Genomic DNA, 23,925 nt, shown 5'->3' with positions numbered 1-23,925 from the left:
GCCCTATGGTCCTCTCTGTGCATTGACTGCTCTGAGCAGGAATATATAGTCCTGGGGACTTGATGGGCCAGGATGTTTTCCACTCTCTCTTCCTCCCCCTTCATGTACTCCTGTGTGCTCTGATCAGACACACCTCTCTCCCTGAGCTGCATTTTCTGGGTGGGGGCGGAGTCCACCTATTTGGGATTGGGTCTGGCCCCGCAGACCTCGCTATTGGTTCCCCGCTTCATGCCAGTATATTGCATTCATGTCATGGCCCATTGGATAGAAGTCTGGTACCTCTCTCCCTCTCCTGTGTAGATATAAACAACACCCTCCTCTTGGGTGAGTTAGTGCCCTATTCCCCTGTCCCCCATGTCTCCCCACCCTCTCCTTTTTCGTTGGCTGCCATATGGATCCCTGTATTGGGTCTGGCCTCTGCCATAGTACCTGGACCTCACCCCAGGAATGCATGTATATAGTAGCTTTTCCCCATGCCCCTTTTGCATTTTTAAGCTTACCTCAGTGGACTCATGTTGTACTTGTCCTTTTGTGCTTGGTTTACTTTGCTTAGCATAATTTCCTCCAGTTCTTCCCATGTGGCGATGTGCTTCATGCGTTCATCATTGCTGTTTAAGGATGTGTAGTACTCCATTGTATGTATGTACCACAGTTTTTTAATCCATTCATCTGTTGATGGAAATTTGGGTTGTTTTCAACTCCTTGTGATTGTGAACTGTGCTGAACACTGGAGCACAGATGTCTGGCCATGGTTTGTTTCTTGCTTCTTCTGGGTATATGTCCAGTAGGGGGATTGCTGGCTAGTATAGTAGCTTGATTTCCATTTGTTTTAGATATCGCCAAATTGATTTCCATAATGGCTGTACATGCCTACAGGTCCACCAGCAGTGGGCAAGAGTTCCTATCTCCCCACAGCCCCTCCACAGCACTTGGTACTTTCTGATGTTTTGATTGGGCTATCTTTGAGGGTGTTACATAGTACCTCATTGCTGTTTTAATTTGCGTTTCTCTTATGGCTAATGATCGGGAACATTTTCTTATATGTTTATTGGCCATTCGGATTTCTGCCCTTGTGAAACTTCTTTTCTGGTCCTTTGCCCACCTCCTCAGCGGGCAATTAGTTTTTTTCTTATTGTAGGCTAGCAGAGTAGGTATTAGTAATAAGGCCTACTTTTCATTGCTAAAGATGTTTTCCCAGTCTGTGGGCTCACTTATTACTCTTTTGGTGAATTCTTTCAGTGTGCACAGGTGTTTTATTTTCAGTATATCCCATTTGTCAATTTGTGCCTCCTCTGTGTTTGTGTGCTTACCTATTTCCAATAGCCTATGCATTCCCTGCTCCAAAGTTCTCAGGTTTGTCCCAATTCCCTCATTGATGGTCCTAATAGTTTGGGACTTTACCTCAAGGTCTGTGATCCACTTTGAGTTTAATCTTGTGCCTGGAGTGAGGTACAGGTCTTGCTTTGTTTTCCTGCAGGTAGATATCTATTTTTTCTAGCACCACTTGTTGAAGAGGGCATCTGCTTCCCATTTGATATTTTGGGGGCCCTTATCAAAGATCACTTGTCTGTATGCTGATGATTTTGTTACTGGATTTTCAGTTGTTTTTCACTGGTCTGAGTATCTGTCATTATACCAATACCACACTGTTTTGACTACGGTAGCTGTATAATAGTACCAAAGTCAGGTAAAGCGAGCCCACCGACGGTGTCCTTCTTCTTGAGGAATTCTCTGCTAATTCTGGGCTTCTTCCCTCTCCATAAGAAGTTGGTAATCAGTTTTTCTAATTCTTTGAAGAAAGATGATGGTATTTGTGTCAGGATAGCATTAAACTTATACAGTGCCTTGGGCAGAACTGATATCTTTACTATGAGTCTTCCACAATCATGGGATATTCTTCCATTTGTTGAGGTAATTCTTGATTTATTCTGTAGTAATAGTGTTCTGTAGTTTTCCTCATACATTTTTTTTAGTCAGATATATCCCTAGATATTTCCATTTGTGCTTGGCTATTGTGAAGCGTACCACCTTTTCGATCCCCTGTTCCATGGTCTTGTCTGATGGGTATAGCAGTCTGATAGACTTCTGTTTGTTGATCTTGTATCCTGCTACTCTGCTGTTTTCTTTTATTGCATCCAGCACTCCCCTTGTGGAGCTGGGATTTTTGATATACAAAATCATATCTTCTGCAAATAATGATAGTTTCACCTCTTCCTTCCCCAGTGAATACCTTTGATCTCTTTTCTTTGCCTTATGTCGTTGACTAGGACCTCCAGCACGATGTTAAATAAGAGTGAGGACAAGGGGCATCCTTTTCTGGTCCCCTTTTTCAGTGGGATTTTTTTGTCTTTTCTCTACTGACTACCAGGTTGACTGTTGGTTTTTTATATATAGCTTGTATTATATTAAGGAACTTTCCTTCCATTCCTATCTTCTTGAGTTTCTTAAACAGGAACTGGTGTTGGATGTTGTCAAATGCTTTTTCTGCCTCTATTGATATTATCATGTGGTTCTTATAGTTTTTCATGTCAATGTGGCAAATGATACTAATGGTCTTTCGTATGTTGAACCGTCCCTGCATCCCTGGTATGAATCCCACTTGGTCATGGTGAATTATTTGTTTGATATGCTTTTTTATTCTATTGGCCAGTATTTTGTTAAGAGTTTTGCATCGATGTTCATCAGGGATATTAGTCTGTAAGTCTGAATTCTTGTGGGATCTTTGCCAGTTTAGGTATCAGTGTTATTCTAGCTTCATAGAAAGTGTTCAGGAATTTGCTGACTGTGTCTATGTTCTGGAAGAGTTGGTGTAGTATTGGTGTCAGTTCTTCCCTGAATGCTTGGTAGAATTCTCCCGTGAAGCCACCTGGCCTGGGGGATTTTTTTGTTGGTAATCCCTTGACAACCTTGTCTATTTCTTCTATTGCTATGGATCTGTTGAAATTCTTGACATCCATCTAAGATAGTCTAGAGAGGGATTGTTTTTCCAAGAATTTGTCCATGTCTTTTAAGTTGTTGAATTCATATGCATACAGGCCTTTGTAGTCGTGTGTCATTATCCTTTTGATTTCACTGTATCTCTTTTAATGCCCCCTCTTTATCTCTCATCCTTGCTATTGAAATTTGATCCTTCTTTCCATTGGTTAGGTTTGCTAGCAGTGTGTCGATTCTGTTAACCCTTTCAAAGGACCAACTTTTAGCTGCAATAATTTTTTCCATAGTTTTCTTGTTTTCCCTCATGAATCTCAGCCCTTTAAAAAATGTTTTTCTTTTTCTATTAATAGGATTGTCCTGTTGACTCTGCTCTAATTGCTGTAACTTTTGTGCAGCATATCAATCATAAGTCTCTCTTCCTTTTTTTCATGTGTGCACGTATTGCTATCAAAGTTCCTCTGATAACTGCCTTTGCTGTGTTCCAAAGGTTTGGGTACGTCATATTCTCATTCTCATTGGCTTCTAGAAACTTTCTAATTTCATCTCTGATCTGGGCCAGTACCCACTCCTTTTGCAACAGAGAGTTATTCATCCACCATTTGTGTTCCCTTGTTTTCTTAACCGTCCTTTTGTTGATTTCCATCCCTATGGGATAGCGATTGGAGAGAGAAGTCTATATGATCTCTATGTGCTTGAATTTACACAGATTTGACTTGAGTCCCAGTGTGTGGGTCTATCTTCTATTATGTGCCATGTGGGCTTGAAAAGAATTATGAGTTATTATGCATTTGGGTGGAGCGCTCTGAAAATATCAGGTCACATCATCTAATTGTGATGTTTAGATCTGAAGCCTCCTTGTTAAGCTTCTTTCCCTGTGATCTATCTTTCTCAGAAAGTGGTGTATTAAAGTCACCTACTATAATTGTCGAGCCTGTGATTTCTTTTTTCATCTTTTGGAGTGTTTGGCGAACTTCACGGGTCTCGCATTAATTGCGTATAAATTCATTATGCTCAGTTTCCTGGTCTCTTGTTCCTGGAGCATTATATAGTGCCCCTCTTTATCTCTTATTATGGCTTGCACCTTGAGATCAATTTTGTTTGAGATTAGGATTGCAACCCCAGCCTTTATTGAATTGTCATTTGCTTGCTACATTTTTACTCCAGCCTTCGATTGTCAGCCTGTTTTTGTCTGTCATCTTGAGATGTGCCTCCTATAGGCAGTAGATCAATAGGTTGTGTTTTCTAAGACAGTCTGATAGCCTCTGCATTTTAATGCCTGCATTTTAATGTCCAATGATATTCAGAGTTATTACATCCATCTGTGGGCTCTTGTGGTGTCATCTTGTACCTTGAGTGTGTGTGTGTGTGTGTGTGTATGTGTGTGTGTGTGTGTGTGTGTTTATGGTTCATTCTTACCTTCTTTTCACCATTGAGCCAGTGATATCTTGGGAGCTGTTTTCTCTTTGTTGCTCTGGGTGGAGTTGTTTTATGTGGTGGTCTCTTATTTGTGCTCAGTGAGTGTCATTCTTCTGCCCATACTGGGTTGGCAAGGATCTTTTGTAGGGCTGGGTTTCTTTTCATATATTCTTTTGAGTTTTTCCTTGTCTGGGAAGACTCTTACTTCTCCGTCAATCTTGACAGATAATTTGGCTGGGTAGAGTATTCTTGGGTTTGTGTTATTTTCCTTCAATTTTTGGAATATGTTATCTACTCTCCGCTTCTTCATAGTGCCTGTTGATAGGTCTGAGCATATTCTTATTTGGATAACTTTATAGGTGACTATTTGTTTTCCCCTAGATATGCTTATGATTTTCTTTCCCTCAAAGTTGGATAGTTTAACTATTATATACCTTGATGGCATCTTGGGATTCAGTCTGGTGTTCTTTCAGCCTCCGGAATGGTTGCCTTGTTTTCATTCATAAAGCTGGGGAAGGTTTATTCTAAAAGTTCCGCCTCTATTTTTGCCGTTGACGTCTTCATGGTGTTGTGTTCTGATGGTTCCATTATTCTAATGTTGGTTCTCTACGTAGTATCACACGCGGCGCTCAGGTTCGCTGCAGCTTCTATGAATGTCTTACTTGACTGCCTTTCCCACTTGTTGAAGTCTGCCTGGGTCTCCGCTAGGTCACCGGTCTAGGTTACTCTGTCTCCCCAAGTGAGATAACAGAAGCCAAGTCTGTTGGAGAATTTGCTACTGGCTTTTGTTATCTCGTCCCTTAGGTCTTATATTCCCTTCGGTGCCTGGCCTTTATCTTCTCTGCCATTCATCCTTTTTCCGTGTTACTTCCCTCATGTCCTGTATGACTCCAGGCAGCATTTTGAAGAGTTCTTTCTTTGGCAGATCAACACCTGCTTCTTCTTTGCACATCGTTAGCTTCAGGACTTCTGCCATTGCCATTTTTTTCTCCTTTTTTTCACTGAGGTTGGTGGGGCTGGTTCATGGGTCATTTTAGAGAGTTGAAGAGCACTGGACTCTCTCTTTGGGAGACACAGGAAGGCTTCTTCAAACCGCCCTCAGCTAACCGCACTGGGTGGGGGGTTGGGCTACCACATTATTCTCCTGATGGCTTCACTCTTTCCCTAGCCAACCAGAGTTCTATTTGGAAGGCAAATTGGATGTTCCTATCTGGCACTGCACTGGATGATCTCACAGCAAGCCGTTGTGGTGTGGCCTACTGTGGCTTGGAATGCCTCAGAGGGCATGCAGGGTTGTCTGCTGCAATGGGAGTGCTGTAGAGAGCAGATGGGTGTGCCTGCTTTTGTGAAGAGCACTGTGGATGGTGGGCGGAATTGCCCTAGTTGGGAAGATCGCTGTGTACTCTGGGTGGAGTTTCCTGCAGCGTGGTGGAGCATTGGAGAGGGTGGCAGAGCTTCCTTAGGCCATGTGAAGCACTACGTAGGGCAGATGGGAGGAGGTTCCCTCAGCCATGTGTGGGACACGGATGACACACTGGGGATCCCCCAGCCACGTGGAGCTCTGCGGAAGGTGAGCAGAGGTTCCCCCAGCTGAGTGGAACACCACAAAGGGTGAGTGGGAGTTCCCCTAGCCACTTAACCTCCCTGGCGGTAATCGCAAGGGTGACTCAGGGTAAATGTTAACTGTCAGAAGCAGTGACCCCGAACCACACTCGGATTACACGGCAGAGAAGTCCCTTATTTGCTCCCCGGTCCAGCAGTGTCCTCCGCTGTGATCGCAGAGCAATCTGACTTCCTCATACCAGGAATGTCTACTAGAGAGATTAAAATGAGTAAGTTCTTAAGCATTACAGGCCTACAATATAAAACAACAAATTTTATGCAAAACAATGTACCGCTTTGGGTACAAAATTACTGACATAATTAGACAGCCAGGGAGGTTAAAGGGCCTTTGAGGGTAGGCAGGAATTACCCAGCTGTTTGAAGGGGAGGTCCCTCAGCCATTTGGGGTGCAGCAGAAGGTGGGTGGGATTTTCCCAGGTGGGTGGAGGGCAGGAGAGTTGCCCCAGGCAGAAGGGAGTGACTTGAAGGCCAGCACTGGTGTGTGAAAGGAAAGACAAAGGAAGAAATGGAGTGGGGGGACTGGACCCACTGAGACGGTGGCAGGAAAGAGAGAAGAAAAAGAAGAAAACGTAAAGAAGTAGCTGAGTCCCAATCACCTGACTGTGGGACTTGAGGGGTTTAAATCCTGCCCAAAGGTAGCGGCCAGCTGCGGTGGCAGGGCTAAGGCTAAGGCTGAGTGGAGCGTCCCTCTCCGTCGCCCCCCTGCACTGATTTCTGGTGTGTGTTACTTGGTCTCCATCTTGCTGGAACTCCATGGGTGACATCTTAATGCCATCTCTCTCAACACACTGCAATGGAGTGGATGCCGACTCATAGCAGCCTAACAGGACAGGGTAGAGCTGCTCCTGTGAGTTTCTGAGACTGTCGTCGTTGACAGGAGCAGAAAGCCCTGTCTGTGTTCCATGGAGCAGCTGGTACTTTAGAGCTGCTGCCCTTGTGGATCACAGCCCACCAGCATAGCCACTACTCCACCAGGGCTCTTTATTGCCATAGACACCATTTATTACCGCTCGCTATCAAACCAACAACACATTACAAGTTTCCTACAGGTGTAAGTAGGGATACCTTTTTCTATAATACAACCAGATACTGTGTACACGAGTGAGGCAAAGGCTATAGAAACATTCATTTGTTGTGGGTTGTTGTCACCGACAACATGACTTCATGAGCTCGAACAGAGTGGACTTCTGTGAGGGCCAGTCTAGAGGTCAACATTCTCAGCTTTTTAAAGGATCTGGATGTAGAGAGGCCCCCTGTGATTTGGTTGAGGTGCTGGTTCTCAATCATGATGACATGTTTCACCAGTGGGTCACAGTCGCCTGGGGGGAGGGGAGGATATTATATTTAGAATATGTAGAATGCTCAAACTTATGACTGGTTCTTTTGAAAAATTAGATTAGATTTATACTTCCCTTCTGATATGCCTTATGGAATATATTGGACTCATTCCTAGAACAGAGGTTGGGAGGGCATTTGGTTTTTGTTATAACTACTCAAATTCACATTTTTAGGGCAAAAAGTAGCTATGGACAGTAAGTAAATGAGTGGGCATGGCTGTGTTCCAATAAAACTTTATTTACACACACAGGAAGTGAGCTAAACTTGGCCCATGGTCATAGTTTCCCACTCCGTGCACTAGCATGTGTCAGTTAGAGATGATCTGTCTTACAAGTTTTACTATTTTCAGTTATTTGTCTTAAAAGTTGAAAGCCTCTGGACTAAAGGACATAGCTGAGAATGGGACACCAACCAGGTGAAGTCAGATGTGTAGAGTTGAGTAGTCCTGACTCCATCTTTGGAAAAACTTCCACAGTCTCAGTGACCATTGATTAATATTCATTTAACTCTCCCTAAATCAGTGTCTTCGTACATATGCATATAAAAAAGATTAAAGAATTGATGTGTTGTGAAAGGAAGTAGTCAAATTGAGAAGCTGAGCAGATAGAAATCGATGGATGACCAGGGCTGTGAACCTGTTGTTAAATGTTGCATGAAAACATCGCCCAAGAAGAACCGAGGGCAAGGCCAATGTCCCCTTGGTGGTTCTGCACCTTCCTTTGGTTGTAGGTTTGTGGCTGGAAGGCAGATGAGCTGTGGGAATTGCAAAGGAACTGGGGCTATTAAAAAAGGTGGGGAGGTCAGTTCTACCTTACAAATCTGGCTAGATCAGAGGATGTACACTGGTACAGATAGGAACTGGAAACACAGGGAATCCAGAACAGATGATCCCTTCAGGACCAGTGGTGAGAGTGGTGATACTGGGAGGGTGGGGTGGAAAGGGGGAACCGATCACAAGGATCTACATATAACCTCCTCCCTGGGGGACAGACAACAGAAAAGTGGGCGAAGGAAGACGTCGGACAGGGTAAGACATGACAAAATAATAATTTATAACTTATCGAGGGTTCATGAGGGAGGGTGGAAGGGGAGGGAGGGGGAAATGAGCTGATGCCAGGGGCTTGCATGGAGAACAAATGTTTGAGAATGATGAGGGCAATGAATGTACAAATGTGCTTTACACAATTGGTGTATGCGTGGATTGTAATAAGAGTTGTATGAGCCCCTAATAAAATGATTTTTAAAAAGTGGGGGGAGGCAGTGTCCTTAACGTGGGATCCCCATTTAGGACATATGAGTATCATGCCTCTTTTCAAGGGACTGACTTCCTTCTGACTTAGTTGTGTGCCTGTATCTACTGGGTGGTCATATTTTCAGACTGAGGATTTGAGGGGCTGCACACTTTACTTTCCCTCACAGTTACTATTATTTGTTTCAGTGTTGGTTCCTTAGACTGATGAGCATCTGAGCCTTTTAAAGCCCAGGGTGTAAGTCGTACCCACAGTTAGATTTCCACCTGACTACGGGCAGCACATTGTCGCTCTGACCACTGTTATTAGTAAGGACGGCATCACTGTCAGCCATACGTGTGGCAGAGAGCGCTCACTTACAGGGGCCCCTCCACCCCACTCTCGCTCACAGCCTGGCAGAACGGGAAAGGGAAGCACCCTTTGTAGCACCTCTGGGACATACAGATAGTCTTATCTTTTGGGCGCCATCTCCAATGAAACAGATTTCTTCAAGTGCAAAGCCAAGGAGAGTTGGGTCCGGGGCCAGGAGAGGACGTTCTGCTGGGTGTCGACTGGTGCCTGGGACTTGCTTCCTAGCAGTCGTGGGGGGCTGGCGTGTAGCTCCCTGTATTTGAGGTGCTGATTTACAGCACGGGCTCTACAGAGCTGGGACGTAGTCAAGATGGCTCTAGAGCTTGGATCCCTCCTGCCAGGCCCTCTTCTGCCTGTGCTTCTGCAGCTTGGGCAGCTGCCCCCCGCCCCCCGCTGGTCTTTCCTGTAATGATTCTCCAGCCCTGCTTTCCTGCCCTCCCCACAGGTATGAGAAAATGATCTGTGGGATGTACCTGGGTGAGATAGTCCGGCAGATCCTCATCGACCTGACCAAGCAGGGGCTGCTTTTCCGCGGGCACATTTCAGAGCGTCTGCTGACGAAGGACATCTTCGAAACCAGGTTCCTGTCTCTAATCAAAAGGTGAGGTTTGATTCACTTTTCCTCTCTTGTGGGAGAGGCACGGGTTGGGACAGAGGGCTTCCCCGTTGGAGTCGGGAAGATCTGAGATGGAAAAGAAAACATAAAGACCCTGGAGAAAGCTGTTCCTGTTCTCCAGCTGCAGCGAGGAGGCACTGCACCGGCCTGGGGCCTTGGATCATTTAGCAGAAGAGAAAACGTCCTCACCGGACATCTAAGTTCTTTATTACACAGAAGTTAACTTAAAGCTGTGTGCTTTGTTCCTAAAGATGATGTGTCTGTCACACCAAAGAAAGTTTCAGGGAAAAAATTCATCCATATGTCCACTATCAATTCCAACTATTTTGATGTTCACATGTTTTATTTCATTTCAGCCCATGAATGCATACATTTTTCCTAGTTGCAATCACAGTACATATATCACTTTTCATGTTGTTCATGTCAATATTCATTTGTGATTCAGATTTTTATTGTTAAAACAGTAGAGAAAATAGTCAGGCGAACCTAGGGAACCCCTATCTAGCCATCACCAGCTTCAACTAAGACCAGCTCCTGACCCAGCTCAGTTCATCTCTCCTCTACCTCCCTCTCCTCCAGGCCTCGAGCTGCGTACATTAGAAACAGATCCCACCGCTCACATCAGTTCATCTAAAAGCACTACCATGACCCCAATTCTATCTTACAAAACTGGCTAGACCAAAGCATGTACGCTGGTACTGATAAGAGCGCCCAACACAGGGAGTCCAGAACTGATAAACCCCTCAGGACCAACAAAGGGAGGGAAGAAGGGGTAGTAAAGAGGGACTGATCACAATGATCGACGTAGGGCCCCCATCCCAGAGGGATGGAGCACTCTTAATCTATAGGTTTCCTCTTCCCGTCTTGGTCTCCTTGCATTCATTTACAGAAGAAACTCATCCTGCAGCTTTAGGACATTGTGTGTATTTGTAGTCTCTGCAAAGTCACACGAGTCCAAATGCTTGAGTAGATGTGAGGTCGATGTAGGTGCAAGGGCATTTTACCCGAGCCATTCGACTGTGCCTGTCAGCTGCCTCTCTCTCTCATAGGACACTCACCGTCACCGATACTCATTGCCCACGCCGGTTATCTTACTGGGGACTGCAAAATGGTGCTCATCTGACTCCCTCATTCTCCCTGCACTTGTTAACTGAATACTGAAAAAAAATTCTTACCTTTTAATTGTGTTTAGGGTGAAGGTTTTCAGAGTAAATTGGTTTTTCTTTCAACACACACATTTGATTTGTGATCATGATTGCAATGCACACAGTGCAGCAACGCTCCTTCCCTGTGTTTACTGGTTCCCTGCATTCTTCTTCCTCTGAAATGGCTGCGCACAAGCTTTGAAGAGCCCTGTTGCAGAGTAGAAGGTGGGACATTGTCCTTGTGGACTAGGTTATGCCAGTGGATGGACCACAGAGTCCCCTGAGACGATGGTCCCGAGTGAAGCCCGGCAGCTCATTTCCTCACGGTATTTGGTTATGACCAAGATGTTTTCATACCTTTGTCCTGTGTATGCTATACTGTAGTCAGAGACATGTGTGCATCACATATGAGTACATATGTAGAGGGGAAAGTACGTATGTAGAAATAACCTTTGTCAAACCTATATACATCGGTGGGTCTCGAATCTGAAACCCTGTTTGAAAGAGAAACATGCCCAGATCAGCTCTGTAGTTTCATTATCATTGTAAGCGGCTGAATAATGTTATGTTGCGAAGCTATAATTTACTAAACATTTCCTTTAGTATAAAAAGCTTGGCTTATAATTTTCAGATTTCTACTATTCTGCGTAGCACCATAGTTAATATTTTTGTATGCACAATCATTTGCATCTTGGGAGTAGAAGCATTTGGCTAAAATGTATAGGCTCCCCATGGACACACTCTTTCATAAAAAGGAAGCTCCAGCGTTGACCATCACCAGTCTCGTACAAGTGTGTCCAGTTCACTGCTTTCCTAGCAGCACTGGGTGCTATCGGGAGCTGGGTTTGGAATTTCTCTCAATTTACATTCACTCATCTAGTTCTCTGTGTCTTTATGGCCAGTGCCAATGAGCCAAACATCACTTTATGGAAATAAAACCTGTCCATAAGCTACAAGCAGCACTCTCGGTGGAGGGCTCCAGTGGGCTGTTCTCCCTGTCTGAGAAGATGGTGACAGAATCAGGAACGAGAGCTCTGCCTGAGTGTTTCTCAAGTGTTGACTAGCAGGTGCTCAGCATCCTTTTACAGCTTGTGCTTCCGATGCCAACGGGCAAGTTGAACGGCATCCCCTCGAGGACCTTCTTGTGCTCCAGAAGGAACTTCGCCTTCACCTGCCCCAGAAAGGCAGGTTGGTGTGGCTTCCTCGGCTTCTTCTTTTCTTTTGACCTGAACACAAAAGAAGCTGTCCCTGAGAAAGTGTGAAGACGCAGAACCCGTATGCTTCTAGAAAGATTTGCTCCCAATGCACAAGAAGTGTCTGTTTTGGATGTGTTGATTTCTATAGTTTAAAAAGGAAACAGAAGCAAAGCAATTCCTATCGAGTGAAAAGAAACTCTGTCCATTTGGTGCAGTGGGGAAGATGGCAGGTGTCGTCTCAGAGGATGTTGTCAAACAGACAGGGCCCTGCGGGAAGAGCACTGAATTCAGGATTCATCTCAGTCGTGTCTGGCTGACCTGTTTGTGCTGCGTGACCTGAGGGGGGTCTCGCACCAGTCTGCACGCCACTACCGCCCTCTGCGAGGGGCAGTCACTCTGCTGCTGGACTGCCAGCCTTACTCGGAGGACCAGGGCGGGCGGTGAACTCTGAGGGACTGACTCTTGAAGAAATCGAGAGTTCCTCGTGCTGTACACTTTCAAACACAGACCTTATCCTGCAGAGCAGCTTAGGTGTACAGAACAACTGCACAGGACACGCAGAGTTCCCCACGGGACTCTCCTGTTAAACTCTTGTTTTCGGATGGTACACTCGTCACAGTTGATGAACCAATATTAGTTATTATCAACTAACTTCCATAGTTACGTTGCCCATTCTTTGTGTTTGACAGTCCTGTGGGTTTTGCATATCATTATAATATGTATCCACCACTGCTATCTAATGCAGAGTAGTTTCACTGCCATTCAAATGACCTTGGGCTCCCCCCAGTCATCTTTCCTTCTCCTGTCCTGAAGCCCTGACCTGTGGAGCTCTGGTGGAGTCCTGGGTTACTCATTCAGCTGCCAGCCACATAGTCCATGGTTCAAAACCCTTGCTTCTCTTCTATCTACTCTTGTAAAGATTTTTAAAGTTTCAGAAACCCACAGAGGCAATTCTATTCTGTGAGTCAAGTCAACTCGTTGGCAGTGGGGGAAAATGTTTCTAAGGAGTTTTGAGCATAATTGGGTAAGCCTTAGAATGCTAAGCATAAGGTTGGTGGTTCAAACGCACCAGCTGCTCCGTGGGAGAAAGATGCGGCTATTTGCTTCCACAAAGATTTTAAGGACTTAGGAACTCTATATAGAACTCAATAGCAATAGGTTTGGGTTTATCATCTTTTTATTTTATTTTATTTTATTTTATTTTAGAGGATGTACTATACTTGGAATTAAGCAGTGCACTATAGTTGAAATTATGCAGCACATAGCCTGTTCAGAATTCTTTCATCTAATTTGTGGACACGCCACCGGTTATCGATTAACCTGCTGAAAGACTTTTTATACACAGAACACCGTTTCTTTTTCTGTATGTTTTCCAGCTAACAAATGCAGAAAAAGTGATAGAATCAGATTATCACTATTTTGAAGCCCTAATGAAATAAAAGATATGGCCAATGAGCATCACTGCTTACTAACATCATAAGAGAAAGAAAGACGGACAGAAAGACAAAGACTATGGCTCATTACTTTCAGAAAGTCTAAAATATAACAGATGAGTAAAAGGAGAAAAATTGTCTCTAATGTCACCAATATCTGAGTAGATTTGTTTCTCCCCCTTTTTTTCTATTCAAGGACAAACATTTTAAGATCATATTAAACATTCTCATTTGTTTTATTAACATAATGTCATGAATGCTTTTCATGGTATTAATTAGTCTTATTCAAGGTCATCTGTACACGTAGTCTTGTGCAAAGTCATAGTACAAGCTGTAATATCTACAAGTCATTCTGTTTTCTGGCAATGCTACAATTGATCTGCTTTGCCCCCATATGGCCATATAGGCTGTTCCTCAGTTACTCTCTCCTGGTAACACTTTACCCCTAAATATTGCCAGAGACAATCAGGGGTATAACCTCATTGTTGAGTTTGGAACACCAGAGTTCTGTTTAAGTATTATTGGTTCATTTAAACAACAGAGTCTAGTCTAGACACAGGGTCACAAGACAGTGGTAGTTCAGTGCTTGAATTCTTGCCTTCCATGTGGAAGACCCAAGTTCAATTTCTGGTCTATGTACCTCACAAGTATAGCAACTGCCCATCAATCAGTGGAGGCTTGTGTGCTGCTACGATGCTAAACAGAGGTCAGTGGAGCTTCAATCTAGACTAAGATGCATTGGGAAGATCCAATGGTTCACGTAGGCTGGTCAACAACTGATCATGAGATGGTGCTGTTTCATTGTGTTGGGCATAGTGTCACCAACTGGACAGCAGTCTGCCACCACAGTAGACTTGAGGCCAATCAGTCCCCATGATGAAGGATAGATATTTCTTTGCAATTGCTTCTAATCAAAATAGGTCCCCATTCTCTCGGGGAGATGGCATATTATAGCTCTATTTATCTACTTGTTCCCTGAATGTACCTAGTCCAAAGCTATCAGCAATCCTCTCCTCCACCAAAAAGCATGTAGTCTAGTTGAGAAGAGAAAACAGAATCAAAACCAGTTCCATAAAAGGAAAGATGATAGCCTTTAATAGAAGGGGACCTGAGCACGGGGAACTCAGACCGCAGAGGGCATGGTGTGATGTGGCCGTTTGTATACTGCTCTGCTACTGTTTGGGGACTCTGAACCTTAGGCTCTGCTTTGGAAGAATAGATACCGGGTGTCCTATTTGCTGAATTGGTAGTGGCTCCCAGTGAGATGATATAAGCATGAGTATTCACACTGTATTTGTTAAAGGTGATGGGAATTCCTGAACCTCAACCTTGAAGTCCTTTGTTTCTCCTAAGCCATTGCTGGGTCATTTTGTCCTCCCTGCTGCTGGGGCACCTAGGGCTGGGACCACCAGAGATCTAATGGAGCATGCTCCTGGGATCAAGGAAATCGGTTCTGACTGTGTTCTTCCCCTTGCAGTGACCAGCTGACCCTCCTCCAGGTCAGGGCCATCCTGCAGCATCTTGGCCTGGACAGCACATGCGACGACAGCATCGTGGTGAAGGAGGTGTGCGGAGCTGTGTCCCGGCGGGCAGCGCAGCTCTGTGGCGCTGGCCTGGCAGCCATCGTGCAGAAAAGGAGAGAAGACCAGGGGCTCGAGCATCTGAAGATCACTGTGGGCGTGGATGGCACCCTGTACAAGCTGCACCCTCAGTGAGTGTCCGGGAGAGGGGTGCGGGGAGAAGGGGGCGTGGGGGATCAAATAGCCTCCTCAACTGACAGGTGGGACGTGCATCCTCACCCTGGACGGGGAGCGAGTGCCCCCTGGTGGTGAAGTCAGGCTGGTGAGTCTGACAGACAGCTCAGACCAGTCTTCACACCTCTGCTTCTTCCTGCTGTCCTGGGGAGATATTAGCCAGGCGCTCTCAATCCTACTTTCCTTTTCGGTAAAGTCAAAAAAACTAACCTCATGGCCATCAAGTTAATGCTGACTCATATAACACTATAGGACAGGGTAGGACTGGCCCTGGAGGTTTCCGGGACTGTACCTCATTACAGGAGTAGAAAGCCTCATCCTCCCCTATAAATAATTTCTCAAGTCCTCCTGTAATTTGTCTTGTTCTGCCTCGCCCTGCTCTCTCTTCTCCCTCTCGCCTGGTATTATCTTCGCCTTTCCCCAAGTTAACACCTGTCTCACCGCTAGCCTGTTGCTGTGAGTCAGGCCCACTCCTACTGTGCCTCCATCCCGACCTCGCACCTTTCACTGAGCCACCAGAGCCCCAGAAATTGCTGTGGTCGGTCAGAGATCACCCACTGCTTCTGCGTTAGAGTCAGCTGCAGAACTGTTCTCGAAGGCTGATCCTCAGAGATGGCCACATGTGCTCCACTCACTGTAAGCTAGGACCCCAGGACAGATCTCCCAGCTGTAAAGCAGCTGTGTAAGCCACTGTAGAGAGCCAGAGGGAGAAAAACGAGGCTTCTACTCCCATGAAGAGGTGCAGTCTTGAGAAACCCACAGCACCAGTTCAACCCTGTCCTGTAGGATCGCTATCAGTCAGAATTGTCTTGCAAGAGGCATAAAGTTTCCAACCTGCAGGTTAACATTTACAGACTTATGGTGGGCGACAAGAGTCAAGAATTAGCTATGGAGGGGTGGGGGAAAACAAGATTGGGGTCAAACAGAGAAATGGTCAATGATTTCTTCCCCTAAATATCAAAATAAAGAACAAAAGGAACTCCCATATCAAATACTGGAGGAATCAACACAAGAGTCATTAGCAGAGGATTTGATTCTCTTAAAGAAAGCATTCTGGTGACACTCAGGCCAGCTGGCTGCTTGTTTGAGATGACCTCATCAAGTCTTATAAGGAAAACTAATTATGCTCCAATAAATGATCATGGGCAGATCTGCGTTCCTGGTAACACACGCGAGTGGTCTTACGTGAAGTATTCAGACAGGAAGTAAGAAAATGTCATGACCCAAGTGTGGCACAACCAGTGGAAGTCCTCCAGATGGATCAAAACCAAGTCTTTGTATGCTAGGCCGCGCAGACAAGAGAAACAAATTCAGTGTCACGTATGTGTGTAAGAAAGACCTGTAGATCAAGCAGCTTTACAGAGCAGCTAAACATACCAACCCAGTCCAACTCAAGTCCATCTCCAGCACTCGTCCACAAGTCCCTCTTCAGACTCACACAGCCACATGCAGTGATGCAGAATGCAGGAAGACCACAGGCTGGAGAGTGCACGGTCATGTGGATCCAGTGACACCATTCATCACAGGACTCTGGCAGGTATCAAAGTGGCTTACTAGCAGTAAGGTGTAGCAGAGAGGGAAAGAGGGGTCAGCCTCCAGAGAGCCATTTATCTCTGTAGCACCTCCAAAGGAGGTCATCCAGCTGCGACCTGATTGACAGGCTAAACTCCACCCATCTCTTCTTGCAGGTGCCATGTTGGCACAAAAAAACAATCACAAATAATAATTTCCAAACACATGGCAAGATTTCAGTGATCATCTAGTAAGGCAACTCTGGGGCACCAGCCCCCACAATCAAACAGGTCTATGAGGCGGTTGTGTAATTGAGGGGTAAAATTAAAGAGACATCAGACAAGATAAAGCATGAAGTGCTCACCTCCGGAACCGCCATGACTTCAGGAGCCAGGTCCATGCAGAGAGAGCAAATATATTTCCAACCAAGGCTTATATACACTCTAGGGCATTCAAGCTCCCCTAAGTACAGGTAACCACATACATAATAGGAGGGGACGAGCCAGGGCTATACACACAAGAAGGGGGGCACTGCGGGCACACTTATGACAGGAAAGCATGCCTATAACAAGGGAGGCGGGCTCTAGAGTCAAGATGGCAGCCTCACCTTGGTCCTCCCTGAGTTGGCGTGACCTTAGGAGTCCTTGGGCTCTCCTTCAGGGGAACAACCCATTATCCTTCTGAGACGGGAGTGGGTCCTACTCATGGTGGGACAGACAATCAGGTCTGATGGCCTTAGATGGCTGACAGCCTGTAGGCAGTTAGCTTTTAAGCAGCTGACCTCCAAGTGTAGTCGGTGACCTTGTGTTTGCAAACAGCACCTCAGATTTGGCATTGTTGTGGGGGACCTGAAGGGGAATAACTTTTATGTAGGAGAATCTGAGGGGACGCATCTCTAACCCACAAATGTGAGGGTTTCCTCCACGAGAGCCGTGGCCTCCCAGACTCATAAACGTAGGAATATTGAGAGTTTGTCTTCAGACACTCTCACCCACCCCACCCCCCGTGTTTTCATTTTCCCACGGGCAGCGTAAGCACATTTACGTGTCTACGAAGGAAAAGAGGTCAGATGTTGATGCTGTGTGCATCCGCAGGGCCGGCCTCTAACGCCTCCATTCAGGAAGACTGTAAAACATCTCTGCCGCCGGAAAAGACACTGGTCATATCCTCCTCTCGCCATTCCACTTGCCCGAAGGTGAAGATAGAACACATGCTCTATCAGCGTTTTAGTTTTAAATACAATTGTCACATTAGGAAAATTAAATAAACTATACAAAGGCAGCAGAATAACAAAAAAATACTTTACAAAACTTAAGATGTAACGAAGTTTCCAGATAAGCCATACAAAATGGTCACAAGCTTTTTCCTGAAAGAAGTCTACACGTGACAGCAAAATCACAATGTCAAGTCTACACTTGACAGCAAAACCACAGTGGTCTTAGTGAGGGCTGTGACGTTTGTTTAATGTTCCCACTTTGGTTCAAACAATCAAACTTACCCACTTACAGTGTCTAAATAAAGTTAGACTTGGCTAGTGGGAATATTGTCAAGAACGACTAGTTAGCTTCTCTTAACCAAAGCAATTGATTCACCATAAAAGGGGAAAGGAGCCCATAATTTAAAACTGCCTCTCCCTCTTCAAAAAATAAAGAAAAAGACCCACACCCCTTTAGTTACCCCCTGACAACCACCTTCATTCACAGTGCTCTATAGTTAAGCCATGATGGGGCAGAAATTAATAAAAGCAGAGGTGGGTGACTGCTTTTAAACATTTAACACCCACCCAGATGACACTTTTAACCTCTGTTCATGCTTCCCAACAGTGAATCAGCACAAGGCAGATTTTCAAATGTGCATTTACTCACCAGAGGACTGAAGATGTCTGGGCTTTTATTCCATGTGTCTAAGACTGTGTCCATGAAATGCAAGCAAACAAACAGGCAAAAAAGAAGCCTTGGCAGAACAGCCCAAGTGATGCGCACCTGATCGAATCACCTTACACGTGACTCGTGGCTTAGAGTCTGGTCGTGCTCTAGCTGTCTCGGTGGCTTGGGCGGCGGCGTCACCCACTGCTCGGCTACACCTGTGCTGATGCATCATCTGGATTGGGAGCACGGGAGCCTGCGTGGATAGCAGAGCTGTGCAGCTGTGCAGTGCCGGGGAACACTAGCTCTCAAAACACCTGCACATTTCCTTCCCAGCTTGTCTGCATTAGCGTGATAAATGTGGGTCCTGAAACGTACTTTTAGGAGCTGCCATTGAGTATTCTTATGGAAGGAGTCGTTCAAGTTTAAAAGTCCTCCCTCACAGGGGAGTCCTGGAGGCCAGCAGGGAGCACATGAAAATCAGGGCGCTGCTCTCTTCTGCTGCTGCTGCTTTGATCCCAGGGACTGGTCCTGCCAGCGGATGCGGGGGTTTCCTTAATCCTGCGGGGCAGCCCGGCCATCTCCTCAGATCCCCAGTTCGGCCTCTGGTCTCATCTCCAGCTCTGCTCGCCTCACGCACGTGTTTGTTTATTTTTTTAAATAGAGCCAGAGGCGCCACCTGGAAGGAATAGACTGGATTGAAGCTGTTCTCAGATCGGCTGAGACCATGTGCAAGGTGCTGATGCTTCTCTTTCGCTTTCTCATAGCTTCTCCCGGATATTGCAAGAGACCGTGAAGGAGCTGGCCCCTGGGTGCGACGTGACCTTCATGCTCTCGGAAAAGGGCAGTGGGAAAGGAGCAGCTCTGATCACTGCTATGGCCCAGCGCTCACAGAAGCCGTAGAAGGAAACCGAGGGCCGGGCATAACTTGGCTTGGCCAACGGTCACCCTTGCCCTCCAGATGAGGTGGTCATGGAAACCCGACCGGCTTTGTTCATCTTCTGAATGGCTCAGGGAGAGCCATTTAACACTCTTACAGCTTTTGATTCAAACTGTTAGCATGATGGGAAGTTTTTCCATCTCCAAGCTAACCTCTACTCCCAGAATTTTGGCCCCTCCCACACTTCTCCTCTGTGTTGATTCTATTCTTAACAATGAGGCAGAATCAGCCTGACCCTGACCGTTTCTCCAGGGCAAGTCAATTCCCTGTTTCCCTTCCTCATACATTCACTAAACTACTGTAGTATAGGGAACTATATATACAATAAAAATATTTTTAAATAGTTCTTCACTTTATTTTTTTTTATTGGGAGTTAATACATATTTCATTCCATCATTCAATCACAAATAGCAGTGTTGTACAATTGCTACCACAATCCATTTCCAAGCACTATTTTCCTTCCTTCCCCACCACCACTGTACCCCCTGAAAACCTTATTCTACTTGCTGTCCCTATAGGTCATCAATCTTGGGGTTCATATGCCAGAAAAAACATATAAGATAGATTCAAGAGGGTGACCCCCAATGACATAACAGATCTGAGATAAGCCCAATATGAACAAACAAAACAAATACAGAAAATGGTAAAAACTACATCAGGTCCAGCGTGCATCAGAGGGGGAATCCACTGACAAGGTTTTAACTGGTCAAGGCAGGTTTACCCCTTTGATCTATACTCATCTCTCCAGTGGAATCTGTTAAGTGACCACTTTCCTCCCACCCCTCAATTAAGGATAGAAGGAGATCACCAGAGGCTTGTTCCCTATGTGGTTCCCACAAATGAATATTGGGTTCCCACTGACATCCACAGCCTTCTGCAAACAGGATTCCCGCATTTACGATCTGGTACTAATCCCTCCTTAGACTTCGGATTAGATGATTTACAATCCTTTGGTGCTGATGTGGACTTAGTTGACATCTCACTCAGATGGCTGCTTGTTTGGAGACAAGCCTTCAAGACCCCAGATGCTTTTTTATCTGACCGCCAGGCACCCTCTAATTTCTTCACCACACTTTGCTATCACACCATGTCTTCTTTGATCCTTTCCTGGGGGTAAATATCAATGTATTCTTTTGTATATTAAGGAAACGTTCCCTCTCTGGGGATCTGGGAAACCGTTACATGGCTTTATAACATTTTTCTGTATTTTGAAAATATGTTAGGTTTCTGAGGTGGCATACCTTGGTTCTTGCTTTTCAATGCTGAAGGAGTTCACTCAGCAGAAGCACTTTTTGTAAATCCCAGTCTCGAAAGTACGTGGTATCTCTGGAAAGTGTGCAGCGCCATGTGGCAGGGGCCCTGGGAAAGTTGGCGACTGAAAATGGCCACTCCAGCCACCTCAGGGGAGCATGGAAAAACACAGGAGAGGAGGCCCAGGACAGGAATGCTAACCCAGAGTTTGGAGCCAAGGGAGAGGAGGCCGCGCAAGAGAGTATGAGTCCAGGGAGGGTGCAGGGGCACATGTGTGCCCCTGCCCTCCCAACCTGGGAGAGAGAGCACCCAGACGAGAGAGAGAGAGAGAGAGAGAGAGAGAGAGAGAGAGAGAGAGACTTGTCCTCAGCCTGGCATTTGCCCCCTCCTATCCCCGCTGGCTGGGGAGTGTGGTTGAGGGTATTGGCCGATCTTATTGGCTGAGTTTAGGCACACCTGTGTGATGTCATGTAGCTGATGCCTCATCTGTGGGCCCAGGTAGGCCTCCCACCTGGGCCTAGGTGGCCTGAGTCTGTACATGGCTGGCCCTGCCCGCTGATTCCTGCTATTGCAGACATACGGTGGAGACAACCCACCTTTGTCCCTAATCTGGCTGTCTGTCATTCCCCACTGAAGGAGTGAGGACCAAATCATTGGGGATACTGGGCAGAGACGGCCTGCTGACAAATGGACACGAACTGGCCTTTAGGTCCACCTCCTTCCTGATCTCTTGGGAGGGGTTGTCATCCACTTAGGGGCCCATGGTGGCTGGGGTAAGGGGATCCCGACATTTGTCGTCCTGGGGATGGCAAACTTGCTCATGTCATTAGTTACCTGATGACTTCTGGAGGGGACAAAGCGGGTGAACAGTGTAGGTAAGACTATGGCACAAGCTATGGGATGGCAATGCCCATGAAGCGTGGGTTAATCTCAGCCTGGAAGGTTTCAATGGAAATCTCAGGAGGTACTGTTAACACCGGATTGACAGGCACAGCCTGCAAGCTTATTTTAAACACAGGGATTGGGTCACAGCATCTACTAGCTTAAAGACTTGTGGGTTTGAAGTAAGGTTTTCTGCAGAGGCCTTCTCTGTCTCAAGATACCGACGAAATATCCTCATAAGGCCATCTAATGGTTCACATGTGTCCCGATCGTGCTGAGTCTGTGGGATCCGGTTCCAACGACATCCACAGCTTTACCCAAGAGTGAGGGATCCACGCACTCTATCCTGCACCTTTCACGGCAGTCGGGGTAGAGAGAATTACTAGGAAAGGATCTTTCCAGACTGGCTAGAGCTGGGAATCGAGGGACCCATCCTACCAAGTTTTTATAAGAACTAGATCTCCAGGGAGGCACAAGGTGGGCAGTGTTAAGTGTTGGTTAATTCTTGCCCTGAGGATTGTGGTCTCCAGGCACCCTGGAGACGATAAGCTGTACTTCAGTGTCAAGCTACTGCTTGGGGCCCGAGGAAGGAGGCTATGAGAGAGTAGACAGCACCAATAGGGGGAAAAGTCCTGGCCTACCTGCCACATCCATGCACACCCAGGGTTCCAGACCAGGAACCTCAATCCTTGGCTGCTGGGCCATCCAGCTGGACTGCCTCAGTCTACTTAGTAGTTGCACACTTGCCAGCAAGTCACTCTCCTCTTGGGTTGTCCCCACAGGACAGAGCGCCGCCAGTGGTGGTTTATTTAGAACGATGGCCCTTGTGGAGGCCTATTCTATTAGGGCCTTTCCCAGTGGCCCCCATGCGGACACATAGCGCTTTTTGTACCCTGTGCAGGGGGCTTTGGGACCTGGGGGCAGCAGATGGGCATTGATTAAGAATGGCGGCTAGTACCTGCACGAGCCTGGCATATTTTCATTTCTTTTCCTGAACCTCAGTCTCTTGCTCTCTGTCTGTATTGTAAAAGGCAGTTTTCAGCAATACTGAAACATCTGCAGATTTCTTAGCTTCCTTTAGTACTTGCTCTTTCTCACAAGATGCCATAGTCTGTCCTAGAATTATCATGACATCCTTCCAAGCCATATTGTCTGAGTAGCTCCCTAGGTTGCTCTTAATCTGCTTGAGTTCAATTCGGGCAAAAGGCTTCTGAATCATCTGAGGACCAAGTTCTCCAGAGTAGAATTTTGAAGGGGCCCCTTCTCAGCTTCTACAGGTTCAATAGCAGGGGGCTGAGAGACTGGCAGCCCCAGGCACTAGGCCCTTGAGTAGGTCTTTGGTACATGTGGAACACGAGTCTTTGCTGTTTCTCAAGAGGAAAGATGCCTGGACATCGGGGACCTCTGCCCACTTTCCCAGCCCCTCGCAGGAAAGCCCTAGCTGGACTCGAGTAGGGGGAGCGTGCATATTTGGCCAGGATTCCCTGTCACCTAGAATGTACTGGGGCCAGACAAAGTTGCAGAAGAACACTAGTTTCTCCTTCTTTACTGTCTGTGGGCAGAATCTAGACTGATTAGGCAGGAAGTGTTCCCCTGGAAACAAACTCCTGGTTGCCCATCTAGAAAACACACAGCAAAAGGTTAGAGAGGCGGCGTCCCAGAGTCTCTAACCAGACGCTCTAGTCCTCTGGAACCAGAGAGCCTCAGGCAGGCATTTCTATCCCTGGCAATGTCGGGACCTAGCCTCCAACTGTTGGCTAGCTAGGCCCAGCACATTTTCAAGACAGCAAACCAGGCATTAGGGTAATGAGTGACATCTTCAGGACCTTCAAGGGGACCACTGGATAATGGGTGCTCTCACCAGGGCCTTCTACAGGGAAGGGGGGGGGGGGCACCTATCTAATGGCTCAATCTGAATGCAGCCAACTCTAGGGAAATTGGACTCCTTGGCTGGGCATTCATTAAGCCAATGGAATTGCACCAAGCATGTAAATAGCCCAGTGTCTGTGTCCATCCATGGTGTGGAAGCAGGAGGCACAGCTGTGCTCAGGAAGCCCCTGGAGTGTCTTGGAAAAGACAGGACTAGCAGTTGTTTAGTGACCGAACTCCCACACTCCTTTTGGCCAAAGCTTGGCAAAAGAAGAAACAATACAGGAAGACAAAGACCAAACACCAAAACAGCCGAACTCAAAAAACAAGGTCTCTCTCTCCCGGCTAGATTTCAGCCTCGGTCCTTGGCTCCACACGAGAAAATTCACGCCAAAGCCGGGCTCGTGATCCTAGTGAATTTAATGAGAGTTAAAAGAAGCTTCAGGTTTTACCCATAGGATTCCTTTGACCATGTGGCCTGGCAGAGACTGCTCCAGGTCACGCAAGGATCTCTCTCCTCCCGCGAAGACGACCAGACCAGCCCCTCTCC

At 46.3% G+C, this 23,925-nt stretch overlaps 1 protein-coding gene across 1 annotated transcript in view; it reads left to right on the top strand.

Annotated features, from left to right (window-relative positions):
* Positions 1 to 19,677, top strand: part of LOC142428722 (hexokinase HKDC1-like) — a 74,903-nt gene extending 55,226 nt beyond the window's left edge. The window contains exons 16-18 of the mRNA XM_075533504.1: positions 9,358 to 9,513; positions 14,780 to 15,013; positions 19,201 to 19,677. Coding sequence (XP_075389619.1) covers positions 9,358 to 9,513; positions 14,780 to 15,013; positions 19,201 to 19,336 — 526 coding nt within the window. The 3' untranslated portion in view covers positions 19,337 to 19,677. The remainder of the gene's footprint in view (positions 1 to 9,357; positions 9,514 to 14,779; positions 15,014 to 19,200) is intronic.
* Positions 19,678 to 23,925: the final 4,248 nt, after the last annotated feature.

Source organism: Tenrec ecaudatus, chromosome 16 (assembly GCF_050624435.1).
Source record: "Tenrec ecaudatus isolate mTenEca1 chromosome 16, mTenEca1.hap1, whole genome shotgun sequence".
Lineage (NCBI taxonomy): Eukaryota > Metazoa > Chordata > Mammalia > Afrosoricida > Tenrecidae > Tenrec > Tenrec ecaudatus.
The sequence above is the reverse complement of the archived record's forward strand: the minus strand, read 5'-3'. Positions and strand labels throughout refer to the sequence as shown.